Genomic DNA, 24,167 nt, shown 5'->3' on the forward strand with positions numbered 1-24,167 from the left:
ACCAGCAGAAGGCCTGGGGAAGCAGGACAGCTACTGCTAAGCAGGAAGGCTTCTTTAAATCGGGCACTGCTAAGGCGGACTCTGGTTTGATGTGGGGTCTGATGGCAGCAACATAACCTCACAAGAGCCTGGCATAAAAAGGAGCCTAGGATGCAGGCAAGAAAGGAAAGGCTGTGGTGGCAGCAGGGGCCACATCCCGAGGGGTGGGGGTGCGAGAGAGCCACAACTGCCCTTTGGGGGTGTCTGTCTGGGACGCCCCCTGCTGGAGTGGTTCCCACCAGAGTCCTTTGCCAGCCCTGCTTCTTCCATTGTGGATCCTAAGAGTTTTATATTTACTTACTTACTTACAGTTGCACCTAAGTTAAAACATAGAATTTTAAGATCAAGCATTAAAACCAGAGACACACAGGGAGGGAGGGCGGGGGGGGACAGATTGGGGGGAGGGGAGATCTTTTGTTACTGGATCCACCACCTCCATTGCACAGTTCCCCCACTCTGGGCTCACTTCTTGAGGCCCTACCAAAAAGGTAGGAGGGTTGTGGCCAACCTCACACCAAGGGGGGGCAAGATGTTACAGAGGGCAACAAGAGAGAAGCCCCCCCTCCTCCTGGACCCCACCAGCTGGAATAATCGGGCTGACGGGACCCACAGTAATGCCTCCTCCACCAGCATGAGTGGGACGGGCCAATCCCTGTGGGGTGAGATGGTCCCTCGAGTAACCTGGCCCCATGCCATGAAGGGCTTTAAAGGTGATCACGAGCCCCTTAATGGCACTCGCAAAGAGTCTCTCGCTCCCGGCTTTCTCCCCCCCTGCAGCAAGGCCTCAGGCAGTGGGACTCGCATCCTGGACCCTTCTGGAGACAAATACTACTACTGGCTGATCCTGATGGTGCCCCCCATCCTTTACAACTGGGTCATCCTCATCTGCAGGTAGGGCGCTAAGGGGGCGGGAGGTCTGACCCGCCACAAGCTGCCATGCGCAAAGGAGCTCCTGAACTCCGTCCAAAATCAGCAGAGGGCCAAGAAAACCCCAACTCAATTCCTCCCCATCAAAGGTGGACATTTTTATCGGCCAAGCCAGGAGCAGTCAGAAAAACTAGAGGTGCAAAAGCCCTTCCAGGGGAGGAGGAAGGAAGGGGGTGACCGGCCCAGAGCAGGGGGACCCTTGTGTGGGGCAGCCCAAGAAGGCAGAGCAGGGGACAGGCCTTTGTGGGGGCTCGGGGAGGGGGGGGTGTTGCAGAATGGAGAGGGCGGCTCAGCCAGAGAGGGAGGGAGGGAGCATCGCCACTGCCATGGGGCAGAGCTGGAGTGGTGGGGGGGGGGGGTGTAGAGGCCTTCATGCGTCTCCTGTCCTTCCCAGGTTCTGCTTCCCTGAACTGCAGCAGAGGTACCTGCTGCTCTGGCTGGCCTTGGACTACCTCTGCGACCTGCTCTACCTGTTGGACATTGTGGTGCATTTCCATACAGGTTAGTGGGGTAGAAAGACATCCCTCAGGAGGCCAGAGCTGCCCAGTTGGGAGCCCTGAAGAAGCGGGGGGGGGGGACAGGGAGCCCATCTGGAGGGAGGAGAATTTGGAGGGCTCCATCACATGCTGCTGCCCCACAGTCAAAATGGAGGGCCTGAGGAGGGGGTGGGGTGACCTTCCTGCTCCCCCCATGGAGGGCTGCCTCTTGTCGCTGATCTTCCCACCAAGTGGGCTGGGCCTCCTCCGCCCCCTCCCCAAAACCTTGCACCTAGTTTGGCGACTCTGAACTCACTCAGGATAGAGTTGCCAGGGGGTGCAACCCCCAAAGCTCAGCCCAGGCCTGGGGGGAATCCGGGGCTCCTGGGCCGGCTGAACTTCAGGATCGCAGATCTGAAGTGCTGGGTTATGATTCCTGCCCCTGAAGTGTTTGCAGATGCCCCCTGACTCAGTCCTGAGCCCTTGGGATGCCAGGCCGAGGAGCGTGACCCAGCGTGATCCCTCTGGGAGGAGACCCTGGCTTTGGAGGGAGGCGGAGTCTGCACTGGGGGGGGCTGGTAATGGGCAGTCACTAATGTGTGTAAGCCAACCCAAAGGGACTCTGAAAGAGCACTCTTCCCCACCCCACTTTTCTCTGGGGTGGGAGAGAAGCAATGCATGCCAGACTTCCTGACCCCCAAGAGGAAGAGTGGGGCGCAGAGTCTGCAAACCGATACAGGAGAATATTTGCAGCTCAGGGTTGAAATGAAGGGTCCTTGGTGTGTTCTCTGACCTGGGGGGAGGTTCCTTGCAGACATTTCATTATACAAACTAGGCAACAACATCAGCGCACTGATGGTATTACCTAGTTTGGGTAACAAAACATCTGCAAGAAAACCTGGGCAGCTTCAGAATTTTTGCCTAGAGTGATGCATTACAGCCTCTTTCTCCTGCACAGGAGCACTGAGCCCTTTTGGCTGCCCAGGCTGACAGTCCTCAGGATTCTGGGATATTTGCCTTTTGGGATTCCAAAAGGAATACACACTTACAAAGACATCCAGGTCATCCCCCCACCCCCCACTCCAAAAAAAGCTACTTAGATTCCAGCTGCTTTGCAAATAATCAGTCAGCAGAGGGCGCTCTTTAACAGGCCAGAAATACAAAGCCAGCAAAAAAAAAGGAAGCAGGAAGGCTGCATGTCCAGAAAACATGGAAAATGACCCCCTCTAGGTCTTCAAGGACTTCCACGGTGGGAGAGCCAGTGGGCTCCCTGGTGGGGTGATGTTCCCAGGACAGGAGCCACAACAGAGGAGGTGCACTTCCTCGGTCTTTGAACGCAGTTCAAAGGGTCCAGGCTGAATTGGGCCCAGATCCCAGCTGGTTACCAGAGGAGACCTCCTATGGTCCTGCTGCCGCTGAACTTCCCTGCCCCAGCCAGCCACCAAGGCCTGAAGGGTGAGCCGGTGGTAGTTGCTGGGCACTGCCCGCAGAACACTTCGCCAGGGCATCCTGGTCCCCAAAGGCCTGCAGCTGCCCTACAAGCCAAGGCCGAGCTTCGGTCACAGCCAATGAGACCAAGAGAACCCCGGAGGACCCAGGCTGGCACTGCCCGTTATGGAAGGAGCAGGACGCCGTCCCACCTGTGCTGGTGGCCCACCAGGATGCTACCCTGATCACGTGGTTCTGCCCTCCTACAAGGGGCCAGGAGTGATGCACCCCCAATGTGGTGGGGAGCAGTTAGCCAGGGACCAAGGCAGCTCCTGTCCCGTGACTTCACACAAGAGCTCCAGCTCTTCCTTTAGCTGAAGCCCCACCAGAATCCTCCCCCCTCCAAAGGCTTAGATTGGGTTGGGAAGAATCCTCCAGTCCAGCTGGATCAAGGCAGGCAGTGACTTCAGTGGTGGGTTTCAAAAATTTTTACTACCGGTTCTGTGGGCGTGGTTTGGTGGGCATGGCAGGGGAAGGATACTGCAAAATCCCCATTTCCTCCCGATCAGCTGGGACTTGGGAGGCAGAGAATAGATGGGGGCGGGGCCAGTCAGAATTTTTACTACCAGTTCTCTGAACTACTCAAAATTTCCGCTACCGGTTCTCCAGAACTGGTCAGAACTTGCTGAAACCCACCTCTGAGTGACTCCCTTCCTCAGAGGGCTGGTCATTTCTCCTATCTGGGCACACACAGATGCCCAGAAAAGCCAGTTGGGGGATTCCCTGTGCATCTCCTTGGCTTCTCCAAGCAATCTTGCCAGAGGTTGCTGGCACAACAGGTTGCCCGGGGACTTTCTTCTGAGGGACTTGCTCATGGGTAGCAGACACCGGCAGCAGCCATGACTGTGGAGGGGAGCCGTTTAAGTGGGGCAGCAGAGTGGCTCCTCCAGCCCTTTGCCAAGCACCTCTCCTATCCCCCCCATGCTGATGCCTCCCCCCTTTCTCTGCCAGGCTTCCTGGAAGAAGGGTCCCTGATTCAAGACCGTGCCCAGATCTCCCGAAAGTACCTGCGTTCCTCGTCCTTCCTGTGGGACTTCCTTTCTGTGCTGCCCACTGACCTCCTCTACCTGTACGTGGGGCTGGACAGGCCAGCGGTCCGAGCCAACCGCTTTCTGCGGAGCCCCCGCTTATTTGAGGCCTTTGATCGCATCGAGACCCGTACAGCGCACCCCAACTCCTTCCGCATCTCCAAGCTGATGCTCTACATCTTCGTCACCATCCACTGGAACAGCTGTGTCTACTTTGCGCTCTCCAACTTCATCGGCTTTGGCACGGACGAGTGGGTCTACCCCAACAGCAGCCTGCCCGGCTTCAACCGGCTCCTTCGCCAGTACCTCTACAGCTTCTACTTCTCCACCCTCATCCTGACCACGGTGGGCGATACCCCCATGCCCCAGCGGGAGGAGGAGTTCCTCTTCATGGCCATCGACTTCCTCCTGGCCGTCATGGGCTTTGCCACCATCATGGGGAGCATGTCGTCCGTCATCTCCAACATGAACCATGCTGACAAGTCCTTCTACCCCAATTACGACCTGGTGAAGGACTACCTGCACTCCCAGCAGGTCAGCCGGCAGCTGCAGCACCGGGTGGTTGACTGGCAGCAGCACCTGCAGATGAATAAGAAGATGACCAATGAGCTGCAGATCCTCCAGCACCTGCCCGAGCGCCTGCGAGCCGAGGTGGCCATCAGCGTCCACCTGCCCACCCTTCGCAAGGTCCAGATCTTCCAGAACTGCGAGCAGAGCCTGTTGGAGGAGCTGGTGCTTAAGCTGAAGCCACAGGTCTACAGCCCCGGGGAGTATGTTTGCCGGAAGGGGGACATCGGCCGGGAGATGTACTTCATCCGCGAAGGGCAGCTGGCCGTGGTGGCGGATGATGGTGTGACCCAGTATGCAGTGCTGGGGGAGGGGCTGTACTTTGGAGAGATCAGCATCATCAGCATCAAAGGTGAGGGGAGGGGAAGGGGAGGGATCCCCCCAGGGTACCACCTGAGCTGCAGAGGAGCAGACCCCCAGTTGAGAACTGTGAGGGTCCCCTCCTTTGGGGGTTGAAGATCATGCCTGTTGCATCTCTTTGTTCGGGTTCTCCAACAGTTCAGTGCTGCTTGCTTTTCACTGACCAGAAGGGGAGGCGCCTACTGAGGACATGACAGTTGAGAATTGGGGAGATGACCTGGAGGGAAGTTTGTAAGAGCCATCGCATAAGCAAAGGGAGCTGAAACTTTCCTTAAGTCTTGGGAGACAAGATAACATTTGGAAGTGGCTCAGAAAGACTCCTCCCCGATTGACTGGGGATTGTCAGACTTAACCCAAGAATGATGCAAAACAATCCAGCCAAAGTTCAGTCCATTATTTGCATGTAGACAGAATCTTGCCAGACTCAACCCTTACTACTCTCAACAGTTTCTTATCTTGGGCGATCCTAGGCGGCCCTAAATCTCTTCCCCTTCACACCTCCAGCTCCAGACTGTGCTGTCTCTTGCCTGCCTCCCCTCCCTCCCTGAAATGCACCCCTCCTGCCTGGAAACCATCCTGCATTACTGTGGTCCATCACAGGCATAAGAGGAAGGGGAGGTAAAGCACAGAGAGGCCTGCAAGATTCAATTATCACTGCCTCTCTCAAACTCTAGTTCTAGAGTCTTCCCATGTCGGTGGAGATTCTCAGTCATCCAGGTCCTGGTTGTCCCAAAGGTGTTTTTTTCAAGAGGCAAATAGTCTTCCTTGTTTTTCTTTGAAGATGTTTCACTTCTCATCCAAGAAGCTTCTTCAACTCTGACTGGATGGTTGGGAATGGAAGGATTTATATTCCTAGCAGACAGCTGGTCATTTGCATTCTTTCAGAGAGTCGTTGAGGCCACCTGGAGGTTTATCTGTATCAAGATAGATGATGTATCCCTCCCCCTCTGTCAATTCAATTTTGACATAGATGGCCTCTTTGACCCTTCTGTAAATCTCTCTATCTAAAATGCAGACTTTGATGTCTTCAAAAGACTGGCCTTTAAATGCAAATGGACTGCTGAATCTTGTTCTGATGGGTTTGTCCTCCTATGTTGTGCCATGCGTTTATGAAGTGTTTGTTTTGTTTCCCCAATGTACAGATCTCATATGGCTCACTTCATTGTACCGCATATACCAGGTTGGTCAGGTATATGCAGTACAATCAGCTGCAGTCTTAGCACGTGCAGGAGCCTCTCCCGAATCTTCCTGCTTCCCCGCCCCTCAGGGAACCAATCCGGGAACCGCCGTACGGCCAACATCAAAAGCATCGGCTACTCGGACCTCTTCTGCCTCTCCAAGGAGGACCTCAAGGAGGTGCTGGCCGAGTTCCCCAACGCCAAGGCGGTGATGGAGGCCAAGGGCCGGGAGATCCTGCTCAAGATGAACAAGCTGGACATCAATGCCGAGGCAGCCGAGATTGCCAAGCAGGAGGAGGAGGAGCGACGGACGGCAGCCCTGGAGGACGGGCTGGACGCCCTGCAGACGAAACTGGCCCGTGTCCTGGCAGGGCTGGAGTCCAGCGCCTTCAAGATCGCCCTGCGCCTGGAGCGCCTGGAGTGGCAGGTGCAGGTTTGGGGGGAAGGGGAGGGGAAGGGGGATGGCGCAGAGGAGGGGACCGAGGCTTAGGTGTCCCCCTGCACCCTTTCACCAGCTGGCCTTGGGGCTGCAGCTTCTGCCGGGGGATGAGCCGTTTTTAGGGAAGAGCCTTCCTGGATCTGGAGTCTTCCACTTCAGATGCAGGGGGCAGGAAGGGAGGCTAGCTGGAAAAGGAACCCAGAGCAACGTTCCCTGGGTGCAGGCTGTGTTGGTGGGGGGTGGGATCCTGACCCAACAACCACATCCTTCCTGCTTTCCTCCCTCCCTCCCTCCCTCCCTCCCTGTTTTTCTGAGTGTGGGGTGGGGACAGAGTCGCCCCAGGGCTCCTGTATGGGGTCTTGGAGAGGGGCAGCCAATGAAGGTGCCTGCAGCCTCAGGGCCTTGGTAGACTCATGTAATGTAAGGCTCACAAGGGGCCTTGGAGGTCAGCTAGAGGGTGACATTCCCGATAGACAGCCTCTCTTCAAAGGGGAGTCCACCAGCCCCAGAGCCGCCCTCGTCCACTCTCCTGACTGTGATCGGCTGCCATTGTTTGTCTTTCTTCTGGACCAACTGCGAAGAATTCCTCCCATTCGCTCTAGGACAGCCCTCAAATACACACACACACACACACACACACACACACACACACACACCAGGTCTCCAGCCCTTCTGGGCCCTGGTCACTTTCCCTGCTCCCCCCTGTGGGGGCTCTGGACAGAGGAAGACGGAGGTCAGAAGTCCAGAGAGCCATCTGCGGGCCCTGCACCTCAGCAGCCCTCGGCCACCTGGGCAGGTGAGAGTGGGATGAGCTGGAGTGGATGGTATGGCCGAGTCAGGCACCTTTCTGGTATTTTAATTGGCCTTATTTCTCTTTCCCTTTCATATGTTTTGCTAGCAACTTGCCATAAGCCTTAACTTTCAAGAAGAATGTAAAAAAGCCTTTTCTTTGGCCAAAGTGTTTGATACATAGTAAATAAAATACTTTTGTTTTCTGCTGTCTCCAAGCTTCAACAAACAAAGCACTGTGAATGTATCTTTTTTGTGTTGTTGGTCGGGAAGTCGTGTCCGACCCATCGCGACCCCATGGACAACGTTCCTTCAGGCCTTCCTGTCCTCTACCATCCCCTGGAGTCCATTTAAGCTCACACCGGCTGCTTCAGTGACTCCATCCAGCCACCTCGTTCTCTGCCGTCCTCTTCTTCCTTTGCCCTCCATCGTTCCCAGCATTCGGCTCTTCTCCAGCGAGTCCTACCTTCTCCTTAGGTGGCCAAAGGGTTTGAGTTTCCTCTTCAGGATCTGGCCTTCTAAAGAGCAGCCAGGGTTGAATGTATCTTTACCAATTACCTATTCCAGTGTTTTTTCCTTTGCAAATGGTTCTTTTACTTTTATTCAGAATACAATGTTCTTTTCCGTTCTAATCCTTTCATATTATTAGATGTCTAATTTTTCATAATATAACTTGACAGATGACTCTTCCTAATCCAATCAACTTTTACCTTGAAGTTTTTTTTGTTGGCCAAACTATGAAAAAGAAATGCAATCTATATTCCAGGTTCTGTCTCTTATAAAAGGGAATTCTTTTTCTCGGAAGGTTCCAAACAAATCATGGTCTTCCAGTCATAGAACATAGAATAATAGAGTTCAAAGGGACCTTGGAGGTCTTCTAGTCCAACCCCCTGCTTGAGAAGAAGACCCTAGACCGTGATGGCGAACCTATGGCACACGTGCCACAGGTGGCATGCGGAGCCATATCTGGGCACACGAGTGTTGCCCTAGCTCAGCTTCAGTGTGCATGTGCACACAAGACAGCTGATTTTTGGGCCTTCCGGGCCCACCATTTTTGGCCTCCAAAGGGCCTCCAGGGGGATTGGGAAGGCCGTTTTCGCCCTCCCCAGGCTCCAACAAAGCCTCTGAAGCCTGGGGAGGGCAAAAAACAGGCGTACCGGGCCCACCATGCCATTGTGTGCCAAAAGCGTGGGGAGTGGGGGGGGAGTTTGCACGCACATATGTGGGGGGGCAGGGCACATTGAATTATGGGTGTGGGCATGCACACGCACGACCCTCCCGTGCTCCCCACCACTTTTGGCACAGGATAGCAAAAAGGTTAGCCATCACGGCTCTAGACCTTTCCAGAAAATTGGCTGTCCAATCTCTGCTTAAAAGCCTCCAGTGTGGAGCATTCACAACTTCTGGAGGCAACTTCCATTCCACTGGTTAATTGTCCTCACTGTTAGGAAGTTTCTCCTTAGTTCTGTGTTGCTTCTTGTCCTGCCTTCTGGTGCTTTGGAAAATAGTTTGACCCCTCATTTTTGTAGAAGCCCCTCAAATATTTGGCACACCGATTTCCTGCCTCCCCATGTCCTTCTTTTCACTAAACCAGACATCCCCAATTCCCACAACTGTTCTTCATATGTTTTAGCCTCCAGCCCCCTGATCATTTTTGTTCCTGTCCTCTGCACAAGTCCTGGTATTTTAACTGGGATCCAATAAATCGAGGCAAGAACCTGGAGCCACATTTGGCCATCAAAATCAGCCCCTTTCTCAGTCCAGCCACCGGGGGGGGAGCGATGACCCCCTTCTGGGTGCTCTCCTGGGCTGCTCCCCTCGCTTTGGCTTAGCCTTTGGCAAGTTGCCTGGCTGGCCGCAAATTGTATAAACGAACACAAATGTCAATCCTGATGTTGGCCAGGGACAGCATTGGCCGCCTGCGGTCCAATTGAATGGTGAAGCTAAAAGCTCCTTCGGCTGACGGCTTCTGGGAGTTGAGGCTTCGGCAGATGACGTCCAGATGAAGCCCCTCGGCCGCTCTCTCCATTGTCTGTCTGTTTAGAGAGTCAGACCGTGACCTGGGTGGCGATATGCAAGCGCCATTGCCAAGGCAACCAGGGGGAAACACTTCTTAATGTCCGGAACAAGCAGACAACATTCTGAAGTGGCTCTGATGGACACACACACACCTGCCCGCCCCCGCCCGCCCCCCCCTTTAATCCACTGAATTTGAAAGAGGGGGGGGGCAGCAGGAGGAACAACATAACCCAGTTTCCAAAATTCAATTCCTGCAGCCAAAGCAGCTTTAGGCTTTGCTCACTCAGCCTGGTCTCCCTTGAGGAGCTGAGAGTTTGTGTCTCTTTGGTTGAGACCCTTCGGGGTGCCCACCTACGGGGCCAAAGGGAGACGGGCCCCGGCCATCCAGAGGAACCCTGCAGGTTTGGCCGAGTGTCCACACCAGAATGAGGGTTGGGCAAGCATAGATTGTGCTGAGGGGGAGGGGGGATGGACAGACGTAGGGGAGACCGGAGGCTCATTTCCCTATAAAATAAAAATGGCAGGAACACCCAATGCTTGCCTCCCTTTCAGTCCCTTTGAGAAGACCCTCACCCATTCCATCACCCACAATCCTGGTGGACTCCAAGCACACACACACATAGAGAGAGAGAGACCCCTTTTGTTTTGCAGCCAGAGACCCTTCCTGGAGGTGGAGCGCCTGGGCCCTTTGCTGGGCCCCTCTGGTGGGCTTTGAGCTGCCCTCTGTCTCACAGCTCTCTCACGGAGGGTCCCCCGCAGCCTCTCGGCAGCCCCAGGCCCTGGTTCGTCAGCCAGCCAACGCAAGCGCCAGAGGAGGTGCAGGCTCACAAAGCGGGGTGGCCAGCAAGGGACTTTGGCTCTCCAGGCGTTTTGCGTATCTCTCACAGATCCCTGCCACAAGGAGGCTCTCGGACCTGCCCAAAGACCCTTGGCTCCATTTGGGTGAAGCGATGGGTTCTTTCGCTAAAGGCTGCTGGCTGCACTGAAGTCAGACTTGAACTACATTTCCCCTGTTAAAGGTTACGAACATTTTCCCTCATCCTAGCCCTCTCCCCGTGACCAGTCTGTCTTCAGCCAATGAAGAGCCCCCTGGGTGTTTTGAGAAAACGCTGGGATGTTTGGGGGAATCCACATTCCTTCTCAGGGCGTGTGGCCTTGGGCGCTAGCACAAACCTGTTCTGAGCTTCTCTGTTTCTTCCTCAAACTGTCATTCCCCACTCCCTATTTCCCATCACATGCCATGCACATGTAGTCCTCCTATTCCCCCCCCCTTGCTTCCTCCCTCCTGGCCTATGAAGGCAGGATGCCAGCAAGGTGCCAAGCCAAAGATGGCAGACCTGACAGAGGCATCCTCAAAAGGAGAGGCCAGTGCTCCTGTGCGTGTGCAGAGTGAGTGTCCTTGCAGCCAACCCATTTGAAGTCTCCAGCCTGAGGACAATGGAGCTCCCAGCATGAACCACAACAGGCAACGGGCCCCGAGTGGGTGCTCTTCTCTCTGTCTCTCTGCCGCCCCCTTCATGTGCGTTCCCTGTCCCTGCCTCCCGGCACACATCCTTCTGTGTCAAAGCACAGCCCTCCCACGTATGCAGGCAGCACACAGAACTATTGTCAGGCAAAGCGGGGGGGGGGGGGAGGGGGCCTTGAAACGCCCAGCCACTTCAGTGCTGCGTGGGAATGCAGTTATGCCCAGGTGAGAAAAAGACACTACTGATCCTCCACAGCAGCTCTGGAGACAGGTGGGGGCCTAAAAATAACCCAACTGGGGCAGAATGTGGGGTGAGAGGCTTGCCAGAAGAGAGGGGAGGCAGGCATGGGGATAGAGAGGGGCCCAACTTTCAGACAGGAGCCTTGCCCCTCCCTGCCAGAAAGACCCACACACGCCATCTGAGAGGCTTTGGGTCAAGACCTCCTGTGGGCTATTTGTGGGGCGCATAAGGTGCTTAATTAAGGCCCCCCCAGACACACATTACTCCACCCAGAGGCTGAGAGTCTCCAGTGTGGGCTCCTGGCCTGCCTTTGCTCAGCTCCCTTTGGGCTGGTGGACCTTCAGCCTGGATCAGGAGGCTTCCTACCTGCATTGGGGGAGGGGGAGAGGAGTTTTGGGCTCCTCTGGGCCAGTTTGTGATCCTGTCGGATGCCCATCACTCAGCAGGGAGCAGGAGAAGCACAGGGGTGGTCACCAGCCATCTTCACACAGCATGTGCAACCAGGTCAGCCAAAGGCACAGTGGCTCCACTGCTTAACAGACTCAGTAGGTTTAATCTGGGGTGAGTTTTTATGGCAAAGTCTGCTCTGGAATCCCAGCCTGTTTAGTTAATTTAGGGCATGAGGATCTGGTTCCCATGAAGAATCGCCTGCATGAAGGAACCCGGCATCAGCTGCCAGAATACCTCACCAGAAGAACAACGCCAATCCGTGTGTAAGCTTGGGGGTCTGGTGATGAAGTGGGGAGGGGGTGCCGCCGCTCTTCCAGAAGAAAAGCCTGGCCGGCTGGAGAGGAGGCATCGGCATGTGGCGGTGTGAACCGCTTAAGCTTTTTGTGGGTGAATGAGCAGCGGAGGGGCAAAGCCCCTTTTGGACCGCTTCCCCTCGCGCAGGGAGACGGAACCGACCAGGTGGTTCCGTCCCAGGCGCCTGATGGACCCTGAGAGGTTCCTGACGGAGCTTGGGCCATTCCCAGAGGCTCTGACTCACGGCTCGTCTGAAGAACTGGCGGCCGCCTGGGATAGGGCAGCTGCCAGAGCCTTGGACTGCGTCGTGCCTTTGCGGCCTCTGACTTGGTGCCGTTCTCAACTGGCTCCTTGGTTCTCCAAGGAGCTGAGAGAGATGAAGCGCCAGAAAAGACGCCTAGAGAGCGATTGGAGGGCCAGCCGCACCGAACCTGACCGAACACTGGTGAGGTCTTATATCAAGACCTACCTAGTGGCAATAAGAGTGGCGAAATTTAATTATTTTTCCACTCTCATTGCATCTGCAGAGAACCGCCCAGCCGCCTTGTTTAGGGTGACCCACTCCCTACTGCAGGTAGGAGTGAGGGAGGATCCCTTGCAGGATAGAGCTGAGGATTTTGTGCAATATCTGCATGATAAAATCGCTCAGATTCAGGGCGGCTTGGACTCCAACTGGGTAGCCTCGGACGGGATGATGGAGGTGAATCTTGAGAATGTTATCTGGGAGGAGTTTGACCCTGTGACTCCTGAGGACGTGGACAGGATTCTGGGGAGGCTTAACGCTACCACATGTTTATTGGACCCGTGTCCCTCCTGGTTGGTGCTGGCCTACCGGGAGGTTACACAAGGCTGGTTTCAGGAGATTATCAACGCCGCGTTGAGTGAGGGCATCTTCCCATCCGCCCTGAAAGAGGCAGTGGTGAGGCCCCTCCTCAAGAAGCCTTCCCTGGACCCATCTGTATTAACTAATTATCGTCCTGTCTCCAACCTCTGCTTCACGGCGAAGGTTGTTGAGAGTGTGGTGGCGAGACAGCTTCCTCGGTTCCTGAATGAAGCCGTCTATCTAGATCCGTGCCAGTCGGGCTTCAGAGTGGGTTACAGCACGGAAACGGCATTGATCGCATTGGTTGATGATCTCTGGAGGGCCAGGGACAGGGGTTGCTCCTCTATTCTGGTCCTCCTAGATCTCTCAGCAGCTTTTGATACCATCGATCATGGTATCATGCTGCGTCGGCTAGAGGGGGTGGGAGTGGGGGGCACCGTGTTATGGAGGTTCTCCTCCTTCCTCTCTGACCGTACGCAGTCTGTGTTGACGGGGGGGGCAGAGGTCGACTCCGAGGTTCCTCACGTGTGGGGTGCCACAAGGGTCAGTCCTCTCGCCCCTCCTGTTTAACATTTATGTGAAGCCGCTGGGCGAGATCATCTGTGGCTTTGAGGTGAAGTGTCAACTGTATGCCGATGACACGCAGTTGTACATTTCAACCCCAGGCCACCCCAATAATGCCCTTGATGTGATGTCCCGTTGTCTGGAGGCTGTGCGGATCTGGATGGGGAGGAACAGGCTCAGACTCAACCCCTCCAAGACTGAGTGGCTGTGGTTTCTAATGTCCCAATATAGCCAGCTAACACCATCGCTGGCTATTGGGGATGAGATCTTACCCCCCTCAGAGAGGGCTCGCAACTTGGGCGTCCTCCTGGACTCACGGCTGTCTTTAGACGATCATATGATGGCCGTGGCCAGGGGGGCTTTCTATCAGGTTTACCTGATTTCCCAGTTGCGTCCCTTTCTGGATCGGGACACCTTGCACACAGTCACTCACGCCCTCCTCATTTCCCGTCTGGACTATTGTAATGCTCTCTACATGGGGCTCCCCTTGAGGAGCACCCGGAGGCTCCAACTGGTCCAGAATGCGGCCGCGCGAGTGATAATGGGGGCGACTCATCGCTCCCATGTAACACCCCTCTTGCGCAAACTGCACTGGCTCCCGGTGGTCTTCCGGGTGCGCTTCAAGATGTTGGTTACCACTTTTAAAGCGCTCCATGGCTTAGGACCTGGTTACTTACAGGACCGCATTCTGCCATCATCTTCCTCCCACCAACCGACACGCTCCCACAAAGAGAGCCTCCTCAGGGTGCCGTCGGCCAAACAATGTCGACTGACGACCCCCAGGGGGAGAGCCTTCTCTGTGGGGGCTCCTGCCCTATGGAATGAATTGCCCCCGGACATACGAAGGATCCCCGACCTCTGCACCTTCCGTCGTGCTCTGAAGACCCTATTATTTCAGCAAGCCGGGCTGACGGAATAAACGATTTTAAATTGGGTTTTAAAAGTGGTTTAAAATGGTTTTAATTGGAAGTTTTAATTTTGGCCAAAGATGGAATTGTTTTAATAGGTTTTTTAAATTTTGTCTTGTATGTTGTTTTATCATGGCTGTTCACCGCCCTGAGTCCTTCAGGAGAGGGCGGTATACAAATATAATAAAAACTAAAAACTAAAACTAAACTAAAGCCCGAAGGCAGCCCAGAGCGCAAGAGCTGCTGTGTGGCCCTCCCTCCGGGTGCCAAACACTTTGCTGCATTACACAAGTGTGGAAAAGTGAGATTTACACAGCTAGGCAAAGCCATGTTGTGGCACGCAGGGACCGCCTGGCTTCTGCGGTGCCTCGGAGTGCGATCCCAGGAGGGGAGGAGAAGCCGCGGCCACCTCTTCTCCGCCCCACCGCAGATGCCCAGCACCAGAACAGCGCCGGACAGGTCAGGAATGCCAGCCAGAGGGCGCTTCCCCCACCCCACCCCCGCATCTCCTGCGTCAGCGAATTAACACCAGCAGCATCCAGGACCAGGAAGGGGCTCCCCAAACCCTCAGGCTGCAACACTGCGGGGAGAAGGGAAAGGGGCAAGAATCCAGGCACAGGCAGCCCTGTCCAGAGCCCACATTGATGCCCCCCCCGAGGTCACCCAATGACGCACTTGGGAATTACCTCCCCCCCCCATACACACATACAGGCTCCTCTCCCACCTCCTTCCAGCCACTCCTGCAGCTGGATTAAAGTAACAGCTGAGACCTCCCCCTCCCCCCCCTCCCCCCCTCCCACCCCCCTCTGCAACTGGGAGGACCAAAGCCCCTCTCATAAAGTGGGGAACATCTCCCCCCCCTCAAAATTCTGGGAGTGTGCCTGCAGAAGTGTGCCTGGCAGTTCAAAAGCAGCCAAGGCCCTGGGCTCCAGCTTGGGACTCACCTCGGCCGGTCCCTTACCTGAAACTTGGTGCCAGGAAGACTTTGGCTCTTCACTCAGGATTTTAATCATTGCTACTGTATCCAATTTATAATGTGTTGTAATGCTTTGCAATCTACAGGGAATCCTCAATTTATTATCACAATTGAGCCCAGAATTTATGCTGCTTAGGGAGAAATCTGTTATGGCAGTTTAGTCCCATTTTATGGGGGTTTTTTGCCACATTTGTTAAGTGAATCACTGCAGTTGTTCAGTTAGTGACTGTCTGGCTTCCCCATTGACTTGGCTTGTCAGAAGATTGCAAAAGGTGACCCCGTGACCCCAGGATACTCCCACCATCATAAACGTCAGTCAGTTGTCAAGCATCCGAATGTAAATCGCAGGACCACGGGGATGATACTGCAACGGTCATAAGAGTGAAAAATGATCATAAATCACTTTTTTCAGTGCCATTGTAACTTCAGTCACTATATGAACGGTTGTAAGTCGAGGACTACCTGTAATGCTTTGTTTTGGTTTTGACTTTGTTGTACAGGTAGTCAAGTTATAATCACAATTGGGACCGAAACACCTGTTGCTCAGTAAGACGGCTGTTAAATGAGTCACACCTAATTGTACAACCTTTTTTGCCATGGTTGTGAATCCAGCTTCCACCACTGACTGCTTGCCGAGAGCCGGCTGGGAGGGTCGCAAAGGCAGATCACGTGACCCTGGGGTGCTGCAGCTGTCACGAGCGCCCGAATGTTGATCCCATGAGACCAACCGGGGGGGGGGGGGGGACTCCACCACAGTCCTTCAGGTGGAGAATCCGTTGTAAGTCATTTTTTTCAGCACTGTTGTAACTTTGGTCATTAAACAAATGGTCGTAAGTGGAAGACGGCTTGTCCCCCTTCTGCTCAAGAGCCTGCCCGAAGGTTCAGATTTGGGGATGGCAGGACTGGTCAGGCAACACAAGTCCCTTGGGGGAGCAACCAACCTGCGTTCTCCAGAACAGGAAGGCTTACCAAAAAAAGCTCATTATACGGATCATTATTACAGTGAGCTTATGTTATAAAACCCTTCGGACTTCCTAAGCTGCTCCTTTCATTTTTCAAGGACTCTATTTTTCTCAAATGTTGTTTGATTCCCTTCCACCCAAATTCCTCAGGTGTCTTTTAGTCTCGAAATCCTCATTGATTTATCAATCAAATTTCTAGGCCACCCAACTCCAGACCGGCTCTGGGGAATTTCATAAATTAGTAAACAGAAAGACAAAATGTGATGCAAGAACAGCCACAGCTGCCAAGGGAATCGACAAACCTTCTCCCCACATAATCTCCAACCTGAAGGGGCCGGTCCAAGCCCCAAAGCCCAGGCCTGCAGAAGCCAGTTGCCTATGGAGGGCTTGGGATGGGAGAGCCGTGCACCCTTCTTTAAAGGGACAATCCTGCCTTTCAGAAAAAGGCCCTTTGGAGTTGCCTTTTATGGTGGCTAATTGACGTGGCTCTTGAATCGCCTTTCGTAAAACATGGTTAGAAAGGTAAACGGTTTTGAATGCTCATATGGACCTCTTTCCAGATTTGCCCCCTTTTTAGGTTAGTCCTTTATTTTTCCTAAGAAAATGTGGTCATTGAAGGTAAGGTGGGAGCTGCTCCGGAAGGAGGCCTTGGATGACTGGCCAGGGAGAGCTGCTTCCGGGTCCAAGTTGGACTTTGCAAGCCAAGTCCTTCTGATCCCAAAGACAGACAGATGCTGCGGGAGACGGACGGGCCCTCGGACAGTTTACGCTTCTAAAAACCAGGGCTTTGATTGAAGGCATGAGCTGCCACTCTCAGCACATCAGCTGTAGCTGGTGGCTCCACTGATGCAGGGTTTAAATTGGAGTGAGGCAGGGATGGGGAGAAAAAAAAGGGAAGCTGGGGGTTCCATGCGAGGCAGATGGTCCTCAATGTACGACCATTAGTTCAGTGACCATTTGAAGTTACAACAGCGATGAAAACAGTGACTTACAACTGGTATAATTACAGCCACTGCAGCAATCCCGTGATCCCCTGATCAAAGTCCAGATGATTGGTAAGTGGTGTGTATTTATGTGGTGTCCTGGGGTCGTGATCCCCATTTGAAGAGCCCTGGTGGCCCAGTGGTTAGAGTGCAGCATTGCAGGCTGACTCACTGCCCACAGCCAGCAATTCGATCCTGACTGACGCAGCCTTCCGTCCTTCCCAGGTCAGTAAAATGAGGACCCAGATTGTTGGGGGCAAAATGCTGTAAATCGCTCAGAAATGGCTGGAAAGCACCCTGAAGCAGTATATAAGTCTTAAGTGCTCTTGCTGTGGCTTCTCAAGGTGGGGAGCCATTTTCGCTTCCTGACTCCGTGAGTCACTTGAGCCCGTGGCAAAAAAGGTTGCAAAATCAGGCAATTGAAGGAGGCAATGAACAATCGCCTTGTTTAACAATGAAAATTCCTGTCCTAATTGTGTTGTAAATTGAGGGCTCCCCTACCTTTTCAATTAACCATTGCAAAGAGCTAAAAAAACCCACTGTATTTCCAAGGCATCCTTCAGCAGCTGTTTTCCTGACCACCAAGAGGCGCCGGTTTTATCCTATTGGGGCTCATCAGATGGGGGTGTCTGATGTTATTCAGTGGGGTTCAGATCTTGGAATTAGCGTGCTCGTACTTCAGTCCACCACCTGCAATGCATTAGCTTCAGGGATTCTCCGGATCCCAGGACTCGGGAAGGCTCCAGGAAGGGGCAGCCGAATGGCCTGCGCCCAGTTCACCTTCCCCTCGGCTCTGTGCAGTTCTTCAAGCCCCGTTTCTGGAGGGGGGGCATCAGATTTCCCAGGAGTTTCTTCCTGTCCAACTCGATCCAGCAGATTGGGCATGCAGCAGATCCCATCAGCCAAAGAGCCGATTGGCAGGAACAAGGGAGCTAAACTGCCCAGAGTCACTTCAAAACAAGATGGGCGGCAAATACATTTAATAAATGAACTAGAAAATGGGCTTTTTCTGCCGCTGTTCTGTGGAATATTCTCCCCTTGGGAGATTGGAGCGGCCCCAACTCTCCCTCTTGCCTTTCCACCAAGCTTTAGAAACCTGGCTCTGCATCTGGGCCTGGCCGGAGAGCGTGTGACGGGCCCAGTTTCTTGGCTTTACTGTTAGTTGATTAAGCACCACAGCTGCTCTTTGTACTCATTTATTGTTTTGATGCATTTGTTGTTTTTTTTTTTTTTTTTTTTTATAATAATTAATATACTGGAATATTATGAGCAAAAATCAGATGAAAAGATGGCCTTACTCTTCCTCGACGCACAGAAAGCCTTCGACAATCTTAACTGGGGGTTCTTAATATTGCAATTAGAAAAAATGGGAACTGGCGAGAAATTTCTTAATATGATCAAAACAATATATTCAGATCAAATTGCAAGAATATGGATAAATGGAGAGACAACAGACCAATTTAAAATATCCAAAGGAGTGAGACAAGGATGCCCCCTCTCTCCTATACTATACATATTAGCACTAGAGCCCCTACTGAACGAAATTAGGAATGACAATGAAATAAAAGGATTAAGAACCAAAAACCAGGAATATAAACTACAAGCACTCGCGGATGACGTAGTATTTATATTAGAGCAACCGAAACATTCAGGATTGAATTTATTAAGGAAGATAGAACAATATGGCGAAGTGGCAGGTTTGAAAATTAATAGACAAAAAACTAAATTATTAACTAAAAATTTGACAAAACCCCAGGAGGAAGAGCTGGAAGAGGCATTAGGAATACAAACAACAACCAAAATAAAATATTTAGGAATTTGGCTCACCAATAAAGTATCATCATTAAAAGAAGATAACTATATTAAATTGCTTAAACAGATACAGAAGGACTTAGAGGCATGGAGTAAATTAAAACTATCATTATTAGGCAAAATTGCTTCAATTAAAATGACTATTCTACCAAAAATGTTATATTTATTCAGAACAATACCGATAAATCCGGGGAAAACATATTTTAAAGACCTCGATAAAATGATATCCAAATATATATGGCAGGGGAAGAGAGCCAGGATTAAATTGAAACACCTGCAAGATACCAAAGAAAGAGGCGGCCTGGGATTGCCAGATTGGCAAACATATTACATTGCAACAGCCCTAACTTGGATCAAGGATTGGATGACACTCAAAGACAAACGAATATTAGCTCTAGAAGGATTCGATCTGTTCAAAGGTTGGCACGCATTCCTATGGGAGGAAAAGCCCAGACAGCATGAGCACTTTAGGAGACACTACATTAGAGGAGCACTGGCAAAAATCTGGATTGAAATAAGAAGGAAACATTATGATAAAATTCCAAGATGGATATCAACCATGGAAGCACAAATCTACCCGAACACAATGGATATGAATAAAATGAAGACCTATGACGAATTGCTGAATACAGAGGGAGATATAAAAACAACAGAGGAATTGAGACAACAGGGCACGGACATTGATTGGTGGACGTATTTACAGATAAAATCAAGATATAAAAGCGATATGAAAAAATTTGGAATCCAAAAAGAAAGAAATGAATTAGACAAAATCATAATGCAATCAGATGATAAATTAATAACTAAAATATACAATTATTTGCTTAAATACAAACTGGAAGAAGAAGTGGTGAAGGAAAATATGATTATTTGGGCTAAAAATTTTGGATATAATATCAATCTAGAAAAATGGGAAAAAATGTGGAAAGTCAATACTAAACTGACAATGTCCGTGCCCTATAAGGAAAATACATATAAGATGTTTTACAGATGGCATCTCCCCCCTGCACGGCTGGCAAAGATGTTCCCCAATACTAATCAGAACTGCTGGAAATGCAAAACACAGAAGGGGACTTACTACCACATGTGGTGGTCATGTCCAAAAGTTAAAAAATTTTGGAAAACAATTCAAAGTCAGTTGGAAGAAATCACCACCCAAAAAATACCCCTCAGACCGGAAACATACTTATTAGGAATACTCACAAAAGATTATAAAAAAGAGACACAATACCTAATTATACACATCCTAACCGCTGCCAGAATCGCCTTTGCACAGATGTGGAAATTGGAAAATACGCCAACAGAGGAAAAAGTAATACAAAAAACAATGGAATGTGCGGAAATGGATAAACTGACCAAAGAAATTCAGGGAAAAGAAGACTCAGACTATTACTTAATTTGGCAAAAATGGTATAACTGGTTAGAAAAAAAGGACACGAATTAAGGAAATACCATCCAACTATATCCAAATACAGAAATAAAATGAAATATCATTATATAAATACTGATATATGATGAAGTATAATATGTACAGATATATTGATATATAATTACCGATGTAACTCTACTTCAAAGCTCAAGTCCCAGGACTTGATTTTATTGTATAGTTAGTTTATGTATAGTTTGTTTAAATGTCTGTGTTTGTCTGTGTATGTTGGACTATAATAAAAAATTTAAAAAAAAAAAAAAAAAGATGCATTTGTTGTTTTAATGTTTTCTGTTTTTTGATTTTAGAATTGTAAGCCGCCCAGAATCATTGTTGAGTTGGGCGGCTATAGAAACCGAATGAATAAATAAAAAATTAACACCTGTCTCTCCCTGCTTTGAGAGGTTGAGGGAAGATGGACCATAGAAGCCATTCTGAGAGCTTCACCATATGCTGATTTAATTTATAGTTCTTCCCCCACGCACATTAAGTTTTCTTAACTTTCAGGTGGCTTTGAGGCTTTGAGTTTGAGGCTATTTTCCACCCAACTTCCATCCTGATGGAACAGGGTGAAAGAGACAGGTTCCAACTCAGCAAAGGAGAGATTTATTCAAACGATACACTGAATAAATTAAGGGAAGCCGGGATAGGAAGAAGTTGAGTGTGCTTTTAAAATTGGAGGAGGAAAGATCAATGACCTGTGCTAAGCTAATATATTACTCTGATGGGTGAAAATGCAAAGGATCTGCAAGCCGTAATAATAAAAGGAGCGTAGTGAAAAAAATGGAACTAAAATAAATTTAAAGAAGACCAAATAGATGAGAGCAGGTATAGACCAGCCTTAGAACCTATAATTAACAAATTGAGGAGGTGGAGAGCTTTGGCCTTTTAAACTCATCCAACCACAGGAAGGGAACAAGCAGTCAAGAAGACAAGCCATGTTCTAGCTAAGCCATGAACATAGGTCCCTTGTAATAGGTCGACAGGCGATGCCATTGCTACTGCCCTACATTCTGTAGTGAGTCATCTAGAGAAACCTGGGAACTACATCAGAATGTTTTTCATAGACTACAGCTCGACTTTCAACACCATTTTGCAGGGCATTCTCATCAAAAAGTTGACTGACTTGAATTTCCCCTCTCTCCCCTGTGATTGGATTATTATTATTATTATTTATTATTTATTGAATTTGTACACCGCACTACTCCCGAAGGATTCAAGACGGTGAACAGCCAAATAAAATACATATAATACAAATGTTAAAAAACCATTAAAATACAATTAAATAATTGGCCCGGCAAACGAAATTTAAAACACCCCAAATTCATAAGACAAATTTAAAATTTAAAATTTTTAAAATTTTAAAAAACAGTTTAAAAGAGAGGTTAGGCCAGGCCAGCCTGCTGGAAAAGAAATGTTTTGATGGCATGGCAGAAAGCGCACAGGTCCGGGATCCTTCATATCTCCGGGGGAGCTCATTCCAGATGGCGGGTGCCCCCACAGAGAAGGCTCTCCCCCTGGGGGCCGCCAGTCGACACTGTTTGGCCGACGGCACTCTGAGGAGCCCCTCTCTATGGGAGTGTACTGATCGGTGAAAGGCTACTGGTGGCAGAAGGCGGTCTCGTAGATATCCCGGTCCTAAGCCATGGAGCACTCCAAAGGTGGTAACCAAAACCATGAAGCGCACCCGGAAGACCACCGGGAGCCAGTGCAGCTCGCGCAGGAGGGGCGTTACATGGGAGCACCCCATCGCTCCCATAACCACCTGCACGGCTGCATTCTGGACCAGCTGGAGCCTCCAGGTGCTCCTCAAGGGGAGCCTCATGTAGAGAGCATTGCAGTAGTCCAGGCGGGAAGTGACGAGGGCATGAGTGACCATATTTAACGAGTCCCAATCCAGAAAGGGGCAACTGGCGAATCAGGCGAACCTGATAAAATGCCCTCCCGGCCACAGCCGTCAAGTGCTCTTCTAAAGACAGCTGTGAGTCCAAGAGGACCCCCAGGTTGCGAGCCCTCTCCATGGAGGCCAATGACTCGCCCCCAATAGTCAGTGATGGCACCAACTGACTATATCGGGATGTCGGAAACCACAGCCACTCGGTCTTGGATGGGTTGAGCCTGAGTCTGTTCCTCCCCATCCAGATCCGTACAGCCTCCAGGCACCGGGACATCACTTCAAGGGCATCATTGGGGTGGTCTGGATTAAAGACTTTCTGACAGACCCGACCACAAACAGTGAGGACTGGGTCTTTTACATCCTCCTCCCTGAAGTTCAGCACTGGCTCTCCTCAGGGCTGTGTGCTCAGTCCTTACCTGTACTCGTTGTACACATACGACTGCATATCTTTTGATCCATCTAATATGATAATAAAATTTGCAGATGGTATACCACTGTGCTGGGTCTTATCACAGGAGGAGACGAATTAGCATACAGGGAAGAAGTCCAGGAGTTATCCACATGATGCTCAGAAAACAACTTGCATCTAAACACCAGCAAGACAAAGGAGATGGTGCTAGACTTCCGGAAGCAGAGAGAGGAACCTGCCCCACTCTACATCAAGGGGGGCTGTGTGGAGAGGGTCTCTTCTTTCAAATTCCTGGGAGTCCAAGATCTCACCTGCAAAAATAACACGTTCCAGGTGCTCAGGAAGGCTCAACAGAGACTCCACTTGCAAAGGGTCTTGTGGAAAGATCAGGTAGAATGACGACTGATGACTTCCTTCTACCAGACTACGATAGAAAGTTGTCCTCACATATTGTGTAGTTACGGTGTGGTATGCTGGCCTGACAGCCGTGGACAGAAAGGCATTACAGAGGGTGATGAGCACAGCACAAAGAATGATGGGCTGTCCCCTGACCTCACTGGACGAAATCGCCAGGACCCGCCGCCTTAGCAGAGTGAGGAAAATCCTCAGGGACGATTCACACCCTGGTCAGCACTTCTTTACTCTCCTACCATCCGGCAGCAGATATAGAAGCCTAGCCAGCCAAACGAAGAGGCTGAAGAATAGCTTTTATCCGGGGGCTGTCAGACTTCTGAATGCAACATAACACCACAATTAGGTTTAATAAGGTAGACTTGCAGGGCCAGCGCAACGAGCAACATGTTCATACTGGTGTAATAGACAACTCAATGCTCAAACAACTAAAGGGAACACAAGCAGAAGACATCCGAGATCTGAATGAATGAAATAGCCTTATTAAATACTTTGTTCGTTACATACAGTACTTTTGTGTTCCCTTTAGGTGTTTGAGCAGTGTATAAACTACTGTATGTAAAGAACAAAGTATTTAATACGGCTATTTCATTCATTCAGATCTCGGATGTCTTCTGCTTGTGTTCCCTTTATTTTTTTGAGCAGTATAGTATAATGTTACATACATATAGATATATGGGAATGTATGCCAGTTATTACTTATTTCGGTTTAGGGATTTCTTTTTCTTTTATTTATTGAGTTATTGAGATGTGTTCTGTGTTTCAGGGGGGGCTGCACCAAGGGAGGCTCATTCAATCTCATTGTACACATGTTGTGCATTGACAATAAAGGTTTGATTTGATTGATTTGATTTGATTTGAACAGAGTGCGCCACTTCTGCTGTCCCCCCGGGGGGCCACTTTGGGGAGGAGGTGAAACAGGGCTGGAGCTGCTCTAAGGAATCCATCTTGTCCCTTAATTCCCCCTTCAACTCCAAAGATGCAGAAGAGAAGCTGCAGGGCCCACTTGGTGAATGCTGCAGCCAGAGACCCACGGAGAGGCTAAGAGGAAGGTGATCCACTCCACATGCCAGGACTAAAGGCACACAGCCAATGCGCTAATTGTCGGTGTTGCAATATTTTCAGGATCAGACTCAATAAAGATAATAGAAATTATAGGTTTAAATATAATTCTCTTTAATCATAATAGGCATTCTATATTCGCTGAATATTCAAGATAGAAGCAAGGAAAATGGG

At 50.7% G+C, this 24,167-nt stretch overlaps 1 protein-coding gene across 1 annotated transcript; it reads left to right on the top strand.

Annotated features, from left to right (window-relative positions):
- Nucleotides 1–847: 847 nt before the first annotated feature.
- Nucleotides 848–6,553, top strand: CNGA4 (cyclic nucleotide gated channel subunit alpha 4). The gene is made up of 4 exons (XM_070944164.1): nt 848–930; nt 1,361–1,467; nt 3,882–4,877; nt 6,153–6,553. The coding sequence occupies exons 1-4, from the start codon at nt 887–889 to the stop codon at nt 6,551–6,553; spliced, it is 1,548 nt and encodes a 515-aa protein (XP_070800265.1). The 5' UTR covers nt 848–886.
- Nucleotides 6,554–24,167: the final 17,614 nt, after the last annotated feature.

Source organism: Pituophis catenifer, unplaced genomic scaffold (genome assembly GCF_029215685.1).
Source record: "Pituophis catenifer annectens isolate HBS135680 unplaced genomic scaffold, rPitCat1.0.hap2 SCAF_4, whole genome shotgun sequence".
NCBI lineage: Eukaryota > Metazoa > Chordata > Lepidosauria > Squamata > Colubridae > Pituophis > Pituophis catenifer.